The 16263-nt window shown below is 43.1% G+C and overlaps 1 protein-coding gene across 3 annotated transcripts in view; it reads right to left on the reverse strand.

Annotated features, from left to right (window-relative positions):
* MAD1L1 (mitotic arrest deficient 1 like 1) overlaps window positions 1-16263 on the reverse strand; it is a 348651-nt gene that overhangs the window by 144151 nt on the left and 188237 nt on the right. For all 3 annotated transcript variants that reach the window (XM_038151270.1, XM_038151271.1, XM_038151272.1), the window contains one exon: window positions 10845-10935. In XM_038151270.1, the coding sequence (XP_038007198.1) occupies window positions 10845-10935 (91 nt within the window). The remainder of the gene's footprint in view (window positions 1-10844; window positions 10936-16263) is intronic.

A 16263-nucleotide genomic window follows, 5' to 3' on the forward strand; every position in this document is an offset into this window, starting at 1 on the left:
ATCCTGTGTCATGCAGAGAAACCACAGTTTACTCCCTATCTTCACAAAATTTGGGAGCTTTAAAAAAACCCACCAAACATCAAAAAACCCCAACCCAGTCCCCTCTCCCTTCAAACCCAAGCAATTCAATTACTTGCCAGACAGCACTAAGAACCCATTAGAGAAGAATATATTCTGCATTTGCTGTGGAAATCTCCTGGTGATCTTATCTGTCTCTTAGTTCAAGCTCAAAGCTCAATTGTTTTTTCTGCCAGTGCAAGGAGACTTCAAGCAGCACTGACATCTTTTCAGATGGGGACAGTCGTCTCATCTTCATTTCAATTTTACAAGAGTAAGAGAGATTTGTGGATAAACTGAAACAATAAGAGGAATGGCTATGGGGCAATCTATTGGATTCTGAACAGCTTTGAGTTAACTGCTCCAACCAGAAAATTCAACATTATCCTGAGCTGCCTGCTTGAAGAAGTAAATAGTTCAGAAGCAGCCTTGCCCAGACACAAGTTTTCAAGTTATCATTGAGTAAACTGGTAGAAGGGCATCATCTCTAACTTTCACACATATCTAAAGGACTCAGACTATCTTTTTGATCCCCTGGAAGCAGAAAACATCAGTAAAGAGCATTAAGTTGAACGAAACAGCCAAGGAACTAAAATGGGAAGGATGAGAGGGTAGGCTTAGGAGGAATACACTTGGTAAATTGACCGACAGGTCTATTTGCAGCATGTCCAGTGTCTTTTTTTTCTCTAGGATGCTTGAGAGAATGGACCACACAAAAATCTCCAGATACAGACACAGATCTGTCTTCTAAGCAGCGTCAAACAGAAGCAGAAGATTTCAGAGACCTTGAGAAAGCAAGAAAGTCAAAAGACACTGACATTCAACCCTCAAACTGTTTGGCTGTAGAAGTTACTGTCTATGTGCCACCACGGCACAGCCACTTGGCAGCACTGGGGAAACCATTCCATGTCATACAATCACTATTCCTTCCCCCCATCACCTGAAGAGGACGCTAAGGAATGTCTCCAATACTTCCCCCTTCTTCATTTCAGCTTCTGTGAGCCTGATGGGCACAGTGTGACGTGCTGGTTGCAGCTTATGCAAGAAGAAGCCCCAGCCCACACCCACTGACTGTTTTCCCTCCTGAGCAGGCATTTCCCTCCCTGTTTGGCCACCTTTGCCATCCCTCTGCCCACCCTCCAGCTGGATTCCGTTGAGCCAATGTAGGTGATAGTCCTATTTTACACCCAAGTAATGTCTACATTTAATTACACTGACATGCATTCTAATAATCATCTGCAAACATATATATACATATACAAAAAATTAAATTCCCCAGTGTTGTATTTAAATGTTCAGGCAGCTCCATCATGTTAATATTAATCATAAGAGCTCACACATATCTAATCACACTTTTCCTTGCACACTGAACAGACTGACCTCTGAGCAAGCCCTGACTCCTTGGGAAATCACCTTAAGGTCAGCAGCTCTGGCTGTGATGGATCTAGAGGGAAAGCAGCTCCACAGCTGAGCTCCCTTGCAGACTGCTGTCAACAGCTTTTCACATCCCTCTACTCATAAAAATGAGAAAATTTCTGTAATTACTACTGATTGGAACTGTGGTAGCACTGCACAGAGAGAAAGAATGCATCCACTGGAAGACAACCAAAAATACACAAGAGGACCTCTGGAGAGCTCATCCTTGCTGCACAGCCTTCATGTTACTGGTTTTTCAAGTTTTTCATCTTACTAGAGCCAGAAGCACAATGAACCCCCTTTTCAAAAGCAGAGTCTTTGTTCTGAAAGGTCACAATCTCAACTGAACATCTTCTGTCATGTCCAACATGCACAACAGCTTTCAGGGAATTTTTAATCTGTTTTAAATGTCCTGCTAAAAATGCAAAGAACAGGCACAGAGCTGCTGCATCATTTAGGAAATGTGGGGTTTAAATGTTGACCAGAGCAAGCAGCAGAGTTCCTGATGGAGCTGAGCCCCATGCTCGGGTGAGCACAGCTGTGATGGATCACCTGGGAGCCCCCCCAGCTGCGTGGAACACAGCTGGGCTTTCCAGACACCCTCCTGAACACACAGAACCCCCTCAAGGGACACTGCTCATTTTTTTGAAAAGATACGAAGGGGAAGTTCTTCCCACAGCACTTCACTTACCCTGCCACTCCAAGTGTCCATCCTCATTTAAACAGAGCAGCCTTTCTACTTAAATTAGGTATCATCTTCCATTCCACTGTTACCTGTCTTTCAAATCTAGCTAGGAAAGCTGTCAAACACAATTACTTTTTTTCTGACTTGTCTGGATCCATGTCTCTTTAAAGTCTTATCAAACAACAGCAAATGGAAATTGAGCTAAATTTGGGCTAGGAAGGGCCTGTATCATGACTGGACTTCAGGGTGTGCTCTCTTATTGGGGTGTCTCCCCACTTACCCCCAGGAACACCACAAGCCTGCAGTGCCAGATGAATGGCAATGCCACACATCCCAGCGACAAAGGCATGTCAAGTTTCCTTCCTACTATTTGAAGAAATTCTTCAGAGAAAACCCATTTTTATAATGTAAATCTCTGCCTCCAAGTGTCACAGAGGTGGTAGGTCAGGCTGATCAAAGGGAAGAGTTCTGGGATATGTAAGATAACGTACCAACATCTCGCATGCTTGAATCCCCCTGACAGAGGTCACACAAAAACGTGTTTCTCTCATGCACACTGCCACCCTCACCAGTGCCTCAGCTCAGAGCATCTCCCCATCTCCTCATGTGCATTTTAACATCATTACAAACACTGCCCACTCTTCACTGTGACATGAAACAGGCAGAATTTTCATCTTTCCCTCATCACACACTCAGAGAAAACATTATTAAATTCCGACTTATTTCTTTTCCATAATCTGGGTGACACATCCTGGCCTTTTGTCTCCTAGAGATGGTGTCAAGTTTTACATGTAGCAAGTAGTAGAGGAAAAATATGGCACCATAACCAGAATATCAAAAGAATAAAACTGCTGAAGAATATTACTGAAAACTTGGACTTTATAAAGCCAGGCCACAGCAGAAATGGCAAAGACAAGGGCAGCACGAAACTGTGACCTATTACTTTGTTTCAATCAAAAACTCAGAAATAATTGGGTCATCAACCAAAGGCTGGAATGGTAATGAGTAATGAAAAGCTCAAAGCCTAACATGGAGAGAACTGCAACTCATGGACATGGTACTCATAAAAGTCTGAGAGAAAGCACAAAGCTTCAGTAAACAAACCTTGCGAAGCGTTATTTGCCTTACACAGGTCTAAATGACAGTTTTGTTTTGTTTCTGTGACATGGAAGCAGAATTCAAAGCAGCAGAAAAATAATAGAAAATGAAGAAAGAACAATTGAAAACTAATTTGTGCCACTGAATGACTACAGAGAAAAAACAAGAAAACTTTAAAGGGACAGTCACTCTTACTGCTTCCTGAAACTTTGCTTTTTCTTTGTGAGAGAAGAAGATTAGAGGAGTTTAAAAGCCAAGTCTCATTTTAAAATGGTTGTTTCTGTCTCATCAGCCTTGGCATTCACCCACAGGGTGATTGTGGGGATCAGTGAAACACACAGAAGCCTTCTGGAGTTGCTACTTACTACTACTTGACTGGCACACACTGTAATTTTTTTGGGTGGGAATTCAAATACACAGCTGAGAGTTTGAATGTGTATTTGTAACTGAAATGACTAATTTTTGTATACTGTTGCTCTTTTTACCATACAAGAGCATCAACAGGAGTGGTGTCTCAGTCTCCTCACTCCCATGAAGGCAGTGCACACACTCCAGATTTAGTGCTCTGGTGCCATGCAACCAAGCCTTGCATGACTTTTAAAACATCACCATTTATTCTGCAACACCTATTCAGAAAACCAAGGTTTGTTCCAAGCCAGATTTCTTATACTGCAGAAGGACTGGAACAATTTCCTGCTGCTTGACCCTGCAGAACACACGTGCTGTAGAAGCAGCCTCCTCCTTAGTGCAGCAGCATCCTCATCTGCATTTTGTGCTTAATTTTTCTACTCCAGCATGGATGGCACCTCCTAAAAGTTCATGCTTCCTGTGTAGTGGTACAGCGACCTTTTCCTGCAGGACATTTCCCATGGCCCAGCCCTCCCTGCCTGCTCTGAGCTCCCCATGCTGCTTCTCAGGTGCTGACACTCAGTGCACTGACCTTTCCTGTTTCAGAGCTGTTCAGGAAATCCAGCGCTCGCCCTTCCTCCCCCTCTGCTCATCTAATGAGCTTTGTGATGCCACACAGCTGCTGATATTTTCAAGGGTAGTGGCAGGAGAACATTAATGAATTTATTCTGGATTTTCGTGTTAAATGTATTATGCAAATGTTAATCAGTTTCTGCAGAACTTTGAGAAAGGTGCTGCATGAAATAAACAATACGGTGGCAGCTCTGGCAGTAGAATTTATAGAGCTTCAGGTGTTTAATATTCAATGTGTGAATTCCTTTAAAAAAATTTTTTTAAAGGGCATGTTGGTAGAATTTTCCTGCACAAATGTGAACCTATGCACTCGTGGTCCCTGATGCTAACAAACATTAGCAAGTCTGTTCTGTGCCTGTCCTTGTTTCACTCGACATCCACTTTGCACATCACATTTATCAGGGCCACCAAGGCCATCAAACAGCTTCTCCTTGAACCACCTAATGACAAACCTACAAGTAAATGACATGTTTATGCTTCTCCACTCTGCTCCCGTGGAATGTTTCTAATTTCTGTTAATTCTAAGAACAGCAACGTATTCAGAATTAACATGTACAAATATTTGCATAGCCCCAGCTAATTCAGTGTCACATAATCCCCAGGGGCTGGATCACAGCAGGTTCTACACTCCTTCCATTCTACACCAGTTCTAGGATTTCCTGCAGTACCTAATCCACATGGCATGAGATACACAATGTTTTTTCCCAAGTAACACGTTTAATCCTTTCAGCACAATTTATGGGTGCGTTACAGGGGAAGCTCTTTTCCCTCCCATTCATTTGGGTGCCACTTTAGCCCATCCCCTTAGCAGCTCCCTGTGAACACCAGGGACACCCACACAGCAGAGCAGCTCAGATTAGCTTCTCCTACCCAGCTCAAGAGATAATTGAAGTGAAGGTGGTGTAACAGCACAGGTGTTGCCCAGACCAACCTGCAGGACACGCTGGGGGACTCCACAGTGCTCTTCTGTCCCTGGCACACTACTGCCTGTGCCACCCTATCTCCACTGCTGTTGTCATCCCCAGAACCAGACTCACTGGCCCCTTTTTCACTCAAAGCCAGCTTCCTGTGTGAATATTCTCCCCTGTTTTATGCAAGCATTACACACTTCTGAGCTGTCATAAATTAACACCCATGGTGTCTGTTTATCTCATGTTTTTCATTGCTGTTTTTGAGCAAAACTGTAGAGTGATCCCCAGGGCAGTCTCTGCCTATATACACTTGAGCAGATACACTTCCTTAAGTCAGTGCAGACCTGCTGCTGACTGTGAAATTTAGAAGATAAGCTTTGCCTATGAAAGATGAGCTTATTGCTGATCAAATCCAAGAGTCTGTGGAATGGATCACAAATCATTCTGTTCCCCATCCCCTTCCACATGCTCCCATGAACTCAAAGCACTGGATGAGTGGGGCAGCACAATATGATCCAACCTTCTGCAGTCCTGGACCTGCACTTCTCTTCATCTTCTCTTCACAGATCTCCTGCTGTATGCTCTCAGTTATTCTATCTCATAATTAAGTCCCTCTGGAGTACACGCAAATTTGTTCCTCCACCTTGCCAAAAGCAGTACCTGACTGAAGAGATGCCAAGTGAGTTACCCAGAACCAGTTAAAAGAGCCTTCTGGAGGAAAAAAAAAAGGCTGAACTTAGATAGGTGAGGTTTTCAACAGGGACCAGCTGTGCCACAGAGGCTAACACAGACCTCCACATGCACAGATGAAGGAAAAAGGACAGGAAGTTTGTGAAAAGAGAAGGCATGGAGATAATCCAGGAAGAATGTGAGCATTTGGGAGGCCAATTAGAGAACCTTGAAAGGTTGACTATGTCCTTTTAAGTTTTATAACAGTGTAAATGATTCATTCATCATTCTTTACTGGTCACAAAATGAACAGTTAGACTGTTAAATGACCTCAGCTTTCCCTTGGGCTCTTAACTCCAAGCTAGTCACTGCCCAGCTGCCAAAGCCCTAACCATAAAATGAGTCATTAATGCTTAAAGAGGAGAAACATTCTCTGTCCACCTTCCCCTGGGGTACAGCTCCCAGATGTTTTGTTATTCCCTCCAAATACAATGCTAGAAGAAGGAGGAGGCCAGCCCAGCCACAAGGGTTGCAGAGATAAGGGGAAAGAGAAACATGTGAATGCTCTGGATGTCCAGCACTTCTATCATTCATGGGCATCTCACTCCTGGAGAACTAAACCCAGCAGGCACTTCCCTCAAGGACACCATAATAGGCAATGCAGTCCCTTCCAGTCTAACAGCAAAGTTTAACATAAATTCCAGCTTCTGTCTGGGGTAAACTTTCTGATGACTGTCCCCACACTATGTAGTCAGTCAGCTCTTTTGGAGCTTTGAAATAATAGGCAAAAATCAATAATTTCAATATGTATGAATAACACTGCATTTTTGAGAGTGCTGTTGTCTTATTGCTGACTCTCAGAGAGGCTAAACACAACAGTTGCTACTGTGAGCAGGGACATGGCAGTCAAAGCTGGACAGTCCAGAGTTTGTGCCAAGTCATGACCCTTTACCACAGAACAAACTGCCTTGTTGGGTTTTGTCTACTCCTGAGATCCCTCCCCCAGTTTTCTATCAGGTTTTCTTGACTGCCAGCATCCACAGGCAATTCTTTTTACTCAGAAACAAGCCCAAAAATACAGACTCTTTCCATTTAGCCTCATAAATACACATGCACATGATCAAAGGGATTAAGCTGCCAGCTTGACTATGGGACTAGAGGTGATTTTCAAGACCATACACATCTCAATGTAAAAAAAAAAAACAAAAACCACCCATCTACTTGCCTTTTATCCATACAGATCCACTTATCTGAACCCTAACTGGAGTTTCATTTTTCTCACCAACCAGCTGTGAACTAATTACGAGGACTTTAACTAGTCCTGCTCCCTCTCCAAGCATATGGATCCAATTAAGTCAAACTGCAGCTGATTTTAATCAATCTTCCTTGAAGCAGCCAACCTTGAAGAATCTCTTCTTCAGCTGGAAGAGTAGAGGAGAGCAGGAAAAGCAGGAGAGTAGTATTTGCATAAGGAACACTTCACATCCGCTTGGTTGCCTGTAAACACAGGGCTCCTAGCAGTAAGAAATGCTAATTGAACACTCCTCACAACTCCTTCCTCCACTTTATCCAAAAAGCACTGATTTGATCAGTCTCTTTTGTTCCTGGCATCAAGCTGCACTTTTCCACCAGCACCTCTGGAAGATGGTCCAGATCATTTCAGATAACAAACAAACCAAGCCTTTCTCTGAAACCACAGCCTGCCCACCATGGGCCAAGTAGTAGCAGCTCAGATTTCCTGGAAATGTTTTTTTGCTTCATTGAAAGGAAAAAGGGTAGAGGAGATGAGATAAAATTGTGTGTCTAAACCCACTCTTTTCATATTATTTAAATCCCTCTCCTGATCCAGGGTTTCAAATGTTTTCTTTAAGATAATATCCTGGGCACTAGGGAGGCAGTCTCAACCGGGTGTCACTTCTCTACAGATCCAGTGTTTTTGTAATCTGAGGTTTTCATTAGCAGTAAAGACCTGGCCAGTGAGTGATATCCATGCTAAAGTCTTTATACCAGTGAAGGAAAATCAATGCAGCCTGCAGCTAGGTGTCAAGAGGCAAGGGGTTTTGGAAGACAGGGTGTGTGGAGGTGGAAAACACCTTCAGGCATAATTCAAGCTGTCCCCACACAAGCACAGAATACAAAAAGATGTCAGATGTTATATGGCTGTGGAGAGGAGAGGTACCAGCAGCTTAGGTCACTTGCTAATACTGAGCTCAAGGAGTGTGAGTCACACACCAAAAGCACCTTTCCAGGTGCTTATTTGCCCTCTGCCCAGTCCATCAGTTTCCCCTTGCTCACAAAGTGGGCTTGTGTGCAGAAATCAGCAAAATTCCTGTGCCAATATTCAAATACAAAAGGATGTGAGAGGAGGAAGTTCTTCACAGAAATGGAGATCAGCCATTGGAATGGGCTGCCCAGGGAAGTGGTGGATTTGCCACTCCTGGAGGTGTTTAAGGAAAGCCTGGACATGGCTCTCAGTGCCACGGTCTGGTTCACAGACATGGTCTGGTGGTGTTGGGTCATAGGTTGGATTCAGTGATCTAAGATCTTTTTCTACCTAAATGATTCTCTGATTTGGAGACCAACATTTTTGGAACTCCACACCTCAATACATTCAAACTGACATTTTTAATTATGAATTATTAGCTGTATCTCCCTAGATTTCATGCACCAAACACAACTTTGTGAACTCAACAGATTCAGTTCAGTGTAAAGCACTCAGAGCCTCAATTCTACAACCTGTCTCTTCAAAATTCCCAGCTTTAATATGTCCCTTCTACATATCTTTCCTTTAGTAGATAAAATTCCAGGAGTCAGAGGTTTTATTTTATAAGAAAGAACTGCAGATAAGGATTTGTCAGAAATCACCCTCATTCTACCTGGTTTAATGTCAGCCCCTTCTCTTACATCTTTATTTGATTTGAAGCCATGCTTCTCCCATTTTTGTAGTTTTAGTCATCTTCCTGTTCAGTAAAACTTCCTTGTGACTTCTGTATGCAGTTTGTCTTGTTTTTTTTCCCTTCATGATACAGACTTTATTTTAACCCATCATTTCCCAATGATTTTTTCAGAGGTGGGAATAAATAACATGTCAAACTAGCAACACTTCAGTGACCTTATCTGAGTGTATAATGACATTGTCAGCATATTTGCTCAGCACTGATAGAAGAGGTGAATTTCTAAGCTTATCCTTAACTTTGTGGGTTCTCACTCTAACAAACCTTCTTTCAATGTGTTTATAACAAGAGTCATTTTAAGCTTGGCCTGTCAAGGTATTTGATTCACAGGGTGAATAAAAATTGGGAAGGCTGATGTTTTTCCCTCTCAGGAGTTCTTGGCCATTCAGGTGGGCACACACTGATCAATACTGACACTTTAGCATTCAGCTGACATATTCCTGTACTTGTGCTTTCCTCTCTACTCCCTCTCATTCAAAAAAACTACTTTAGGCATCATGTTCTCTAAGACACAAGTAAAGTGAGACTTTCAGGACAGGGGCAGCTACCTCCTGTTAAATAAGGAGTTAAAGCCATGTCCTCAGCCTTGGCAAGAGAGATGGAAGGGCATCATTACCTGAATTCAGCTCACTAACTTGAAGATTTCTCTTTCCTAGACCTGCTATTCAAGACCTGGCATCTCAAATCACTTGGCTCATCTTTGCATGAACAAACAAAGCAGATCTTTGTGATATTTCCAGATATCACAAATAAAATAGGGAATTCCTCTGGTCAGGCCTTCTTGGAAAGCCAGCAACCACTCTAAGACCATGTAGGCAGATTAACCATGACCTGAGCTGTAATCTGGTCTGAAACCAAAGCTGCTTGTGTGTTTGTTGGAGACCTAAGCATCCAAACACCAGCCCAAAGCTTTCATCTCCTTCTGATGACTGAAACCCAATTAAAGGAGAGCAGGGTGACAGGTTTCACACTAAACATTGCTCAGCAGAGATTCTCAGCAGCTCTTAGCTCCCTGCTTTATCAAAGCTGTCACTTCCCCTGTCTCCAGGAATGGGTTATAAAAATAAAAAAAATTTGATTCACATCTAATAGGTGTCAAGATAAAATCAATTGTCAGGCTGAAATCTGGGTAATTTCAAACCAGGTTTCATGCAGGTTTTCTACCGTGAAGCAATTTGCAAAAAAATGGGAAAAAATAAAGATAAAAAGAAAGAAAAATTAAGAGAATGCTACAATGACAAATTGTTCAGCACATCAGAGAAAAGAAGGAAGAGATAACACCCCTTCTTGAAGAAGGGCGGGTGGGCTTTGATTGAACCAACAGGGTCAGATTCTTGTTTGCTCCAGCATCTTTCAAACAGGAAACACCACAAAAGCTTGAAGCAACTCCCCTGCCCTTCCTCTGCACAGGAAAGCTGCTCCTAGGGTGACAACAAGCTGAACAGCCAGTCCACATCTCTGCTGCAGGTGCCCTTGTGTGGGATTTCACAGATCTATCCTGAATGAAAAGCTGAACCCCTTCTGCCCTAGAAGACAGCACCAGGAAAAGGCAAACCACACAGAGCAGCACAGCAAAAGGAACACACCTCCCATCCTCCTGACTCCACATCTGTGGATGCTGTCAGCTCAGCCCCTCAACAGCACTGATGGGTCCTGGCTTGCAAAACTCCTGCCTGCTGAGGTGGTCTCTGCTTTCATCACTGATACCAGCAGAGAGGGGACTTCAACATGAACAAAGCTCAAAATTTCCCATCCACTCCGTGCTGTTCTGCTGTGTCTATGCTCCCACTTCGTCATGAATGAATTTGGGGACGGACAACTTCCAGAGGTGGAGCTACTTCTCCAAGAAGAGAAGTCCTAGAGAGAGTCATCCAACAAGACAACTGGATCTGTGTGATTGCATCTGAGATCAAACCTCTCTGATGGCATGGTCAGAAACACAGGTGAGGGAGTGCAGTCAGCACAGGCTGCCCAAAGGTGCCTTGCCCAGATGGAGGGAAGGGAAGCTCCATGCTGGGAGCACTCATGGATCACACCAGGCTCTCCAGCTGCTCTGGACCTCCACACTCCTACCTGCAGAGTGAGCTTCTCCAGCTGCATTCCCAGAGATCTGTTCTCCTCTGCCAGCTTGCTGCGCTCAGCTTCCAGCTCCTCAATTTTCAACCTGGAGAAGAAGGGAAAATAAATAAGACTTTGGGTGTCCCTGCACAGTCCCACCACAAATAATCAAGTAAAGCATGAAACCAGAAATAGTGTCAGATTATTCCTGCATTCAGTACCACAAAACTGCACTACTGAGGCAGCTGAAACATATGGTTAAAAGTGACGTGTTTATATGATGAGACTGTAATTTGTAAAAGTATATTAAAAATATACAATTTGAATATAAAGCAAGTTCAGCTTGGATACCTTCTGAACCACAGACTCAGTCTAGACCATCATGTTTAATAACCACCAGCAGCTAAAACCTCTCTGAGGCATCAAATCTCTTTTTGATCTGATTTATACTTTTGGCCTTCACAATACTCCTTGGCAGTAAGTTCTACAATTTAATTATGTGCTGTGTGAAAAATTAGTTCAGTTTGTTTTATACTTCACATGTGATTATTTCACTGAGTGCCCGTTAGCTCTGCTACGGAAAGTCGTGAATAATTGTACCACACTCCCCTCTCCACACCACAGTACAGGCCTCCTCTATTATTTCCTCAAGAATTTCTGTTTAGTCTTCCTTCACACCAAGGATTTTCCACATTTTTATTGTTCTTCCTTGTTCCTTCAAGTTTTATATAGACTTTTTGACACGAGATAAGCTGGAACTACAAAGAGCACTCAGATATATTCAGTGGTACAATGTGGATTTCTGCTTTATTCTCAGCTTCCTTTCCAACAGCTTCTAGTATTCTATTTGTATTTTTAACTATGGAGCACCTACCTGATATTTTCAGAAAGCTCTTCACAATAATGTCAGATCCCTTTCTTGAATGACAAGAGCTCATTTAGAGCTCTCTGTTGTGGGAGTAAAAGTAAGGGTATTTTTTCTTATGTGCATGGGTTTGGCAATTACTGACATGCAACTTCATCTCCCATCTCAAGCAGCATCCTAAGATTTCTTCTGAAATTCTGAATGCTCTGATAAGCTGAAAAATTTCACATTTTCTCAAACTCTGCCACCTCACTACTCACAAACCCCTTTTCTGTGTTGGATAAGTTCCCAATTCCCAATCAAAACCATTCTAGAAACTAGTGGAAAAACCCCCAGCATTGTGAAAACATTTTTTCTTTGATTTTCCATATTTTAGCTTTGTATTACATAAGCAAATTAATGGAAGAAAAATGCATGAAGTTTTACAAAGTAAAAAATATCTTGCATTATCTGTGGCTCGGGAAATCCTGGAGACAAGGCACAGGGAAGCCAGGAGAGCCTCCTGGCAAGGTACCCAGATGGTCTGTCCTGTTCACATGGGCACCCACCACTGGCCAGCCCCACAGACAGTTGGGACAGCCAGACCTCCAGGGTTCATATACTCTTATCAATCCAACAAAGAATCTCCTTTTTTATTCCATCAAAGTTTCTTTATGACCTTTGGCTCAAAGCTTTGTGAAAGGTCAAATACATTAGTTGAACCATACCAGCCTTAGACAAGTGACTGGAGAATCCTTCAGAGAACTCTATCAAACTTGTTAGGCAGGAGATATATGTATAAAAGTTTGGATACAAAATTTTTGCTTGCATTTAAGTACAGAGTACAAAATCCTGATGCTACTTCAAGACCCTCCCCTTCCCCATGTTAACTTCTTGGGATTAATTGTGCAACTAATATAGAATAACACTGATCTTGGGATTCAATTTTCTCAGGAGCCTTTTCTCACAATATTATTAAAAAATTAATTCTCTTGCTTAATACTTTTAAATTATCTAAATTAAGCTGAAAATCCTTACACCATACAATGAAGTATGCAACCATCTGCCAATATCCCAAAATTATGCAACAGCAATTTCAGGTACAAGGAAGAAGTAATCTCTCCGATTCATTTGGCAACAATTCCAAACTTTTCCATAGAAGCAGGTTGATCTACATCACGTTCAGCACAGAAATGTCTCCTTTATAAATATGCAGCTTGGATTGCCTAAATTATTTGTAAGCCTGACCCCTGCTGGCAATTTTCAAATATTAAAAAGTCTCATTTTTTCTGCTCCTGGAAGCCTCTAAAATGCCGAGGAACAGCTTTAGCACTGTCCAGGCCATTAAAAAATATCATCAATAACTTTCAGAAGAGACACCAAGCTAGTGAGGAAGGAGGATGCTGCAGCAGGAGACTGAAAAGGTCAGGAAAAATGGAAATTCAAAGTGGAATTAATGCTTTTAACGATGCATTTCTAAATGGATTGCAGAACAGGCCACGAGGAGAGCAACACTCTTCTCTGAGGAACAACAGCCCAACAAGCTCCTGAAAGGTCAGAGCCAGACACAGGACTCTCGCTGTACTTTCTCCATCCTTGACATGCTGAATTTTAATTGAGAACAAATTTCTCCCCATCCAGCCTCACAAATAGTGTGATGCTGCTGTTACCTGCCTGCAGAACTTGTCTCCATGGGGAGGTTTAAGATCAGGCCTCTCAGTTGCCCTTTGAAAATCACTCACAGCAGCAGCAGCCAGAAAACACTTCCCAAAGACCTGAGACACAGCTGTAATGAGGGTAGATTCAAGCCATTACATTTTTGTGCTATTTCACCTGCAATTTTAGGATTCAATAATCTGTTTGTGCCCTTTGTGCCTTGCTGCTGAGCACATGGTGATTTAAAGCCTAGGGCACTCCCAGTCAGGCAGCAGATATCATGGAATCCTGAAATGGTTTGTGGTGGACGGGACAGTAAAAATCATTTAGTTCCCCACTGTGCCATGGCAGGCACACCTTCCCCTATCCCAGGTTGCTCCAAGCCCCATCCAACCTTGGACACTTCCAGGGATGGGGCAGCCTCAGCTGCTTTGGGCAACTGTCTCACCACCCTCACAGGGAAGAATTTCTTCCCAATTTCCCCTCTAGTCCTTGCCTGTGTTAGTTTGAAGCCATTTCTCCTTGTGCTGCCACTGCATGCCATGGTCAAAAGTCCCTCTTCAACTCTCTTGTAGCCCCTTCAGGTACTGAAAGGCCACAGTAGGGTCATCCTGGAGCCTCCTCTTCCCCAGAACCACCTGCAACAGGCACAGGAGCCCCCCTGAGCTGGGGGTCACAGCATGAGCATGGCCTTGGGCTCAACCCCCAGGTGGCCGCTCCTTCCCAGTGTCCCAGCTATGGGGGCATCCTCCTTTCCTGAGATAGTGTAAGGCTGTAGGGCTTCTGCCATGCTCTGGGGAAGGTCAGCCCATTGAACCAGGGGCACTCCCTGGCTCTCCTTCAGAGACAAAACCTGCTGCTTTCTCTGCACTGAGGAAAAAGAACACTGCTGTATAACCTTTGTGCCAAGAGGATTTTGGGACTGACTAGTGCTTTCACCATTTATCCCTCTGCTATCTTATTTTTAACACTGTTAAGTGTCCTGGATCTCCAGTGGGAAAGCATTCAGAACCATTAGCAAACAGTTTGTGCTATTCCAGCCTTGCTTCCCAGCCCCCTGGGAAACACTTCCCAATGGCAAAGAGAGAGAAGCAAGGGAAATCCTCTCTATATATAAACACAGCAAAGCATTTGCAGCTGGTGGTTAAAATATGGAAGTCAAATATTGAAAAATATTTACTGGCTTGGCACTTGAATTCTTTTCACGTGCGTATTTTTTTCATGAAGTTGACGTACAGGGATGGTTGTGCACTGCTTTGGGATGCACCAGCAGCCACAAAGGCAGCCTTGGTGCCCACTTCTTGTCCCTTTTCTCGCCAGGAACACCTGCACAAGAGAGGTGATGCTATTTTATCACCAGTTTGCAATCCTCCACTTGTTACATATCGGAGTTACCTTCAGGTAGGGAGAACAACCCAAGACAAATCCATGTGAGCACCATGAAAAGCAGGGTACAGAAACACCTGGGTACAGCACAAGCATCTACCAGCTCAATTTTTGGCCCAGAATGGTCTGGGTTGAAATGAACCTTAAAGATATTTCAGTTGCAGCCACCCCAGCATGGGCAGGGACACCTTCCACTAAACCAGATTCCTCCAAGCTCCATCCAACCTGGTCTTAAAAACCTGGTGTCTATTCTAAAAACAGCCTTGTGCCACAAGGAAGGAAGAAACATCAGTTACTTTCTGAAATACCAACACCATTGTCAAGTTTCATGACACAGGAAGAAACCATTTGAATTCAATTCTGGAGAATTCATGAACTTCTCCATACAGGGGTTTGAAAACATGAAAATATTGAATGTCTGGCAAAGATCTCTTCACCTGTCTAGAAGATTTTCCTGTATCAGACAGTTCAACCAAGAGTTGGAGGCTCCACAGGCATAAGGTAAATTGATGCCACCTCCACAACCTTTCACAAGATCAAATTTAGTGCAAGAATACAGATTCATTGGCATTTGCTCAGCCTCATGGATTTTCCCCTCTTGTAAAAACTGAGCTTCATATTGCCTCTACTGCATGTTTCATTATCTCAAATCAGAAGGAGGAAGGAGGAAAAAAACCCACCTACAGCCTCAGGTCTCCTAAAATGACACTTGTGAGAATCAGGAGACATCCCACTGTGTGTGTTCAGTCTGTCTAAAACCCTTAGATCGTGAGACAAGGCTGCTCCTACTTCAGAAAGGAAAAAAGGGGGCAATCTGTTGGATTTTCAACAGCATCCAGGCACTCCAAAAGTTTCTCTAAGTCCAGAGCTTTTCAGTGGAATTAACCGGTGGAAGCTCCCCCCCACCATCACCCTTTTATCGTGGTTTTATTGGTTTTTAATGTTCTCAGCTGTGTTATGTCACTGATATCACTGATGAGGACACGTCTCACAGAGGCCCCATCTGCCAAGGGGGCAAGGCCATGTGGAAAGCTCTTGCAGAACAGGAAAATACTGAATGGAGCACAAAACGTATGTGTTGGGAAGATGCTATTAAGGGATCCAGATGGCATTGAGATGGTGTTAGGAGCAGAGCAGACAGAATTCCAGCAAGTGTGACTAATGGGCATTGGCAAGGACATGAATTTCTTTTGAATTACTGTAAGTCGACCCAGTCACTAAATCCACAGAAAACATTTAGGATTTACTGGGGTTGCAGCTTGACAGCAGAAAGGAAAAGTTCAGATTTGTTCCAGCTGAAAAGGTCCTTCAGCTGTTGCCACTTAAGTCTTTAGTGAAGTTCTTTTTAAATATATTCCTTTTATTTATAGATTCTGAAATATCAGTTTCTGCACAGTTATCACCTTCCCTCTAAAAGGTGCTAATGCCCAAATGTTGTACCCTACAGTGCAGGAACTCAATGGGTTGACCACTGTTTCTTTTCATAGAATCTGCAGAATATAAACAAATATTATTTCAGAGGGAGCAGCAAAAAGTGTGAGAAATGAC

The sequence above is a fragment of the Motacilla alba genome, chromosome 14, assembly GCF_015832195.1.
Source record: "Motacilla alba alba isolate MOTALB_02 chromosome 14, Motacilla_alba_V1.0_pri, whole genome shotgun sequence".
NCBI classification, from domain to species: Eukaryota; Metazoa; Chordata; class Aves; order Passeriformes; family Motacillidae; genus Motacilla; species Motacilla alba.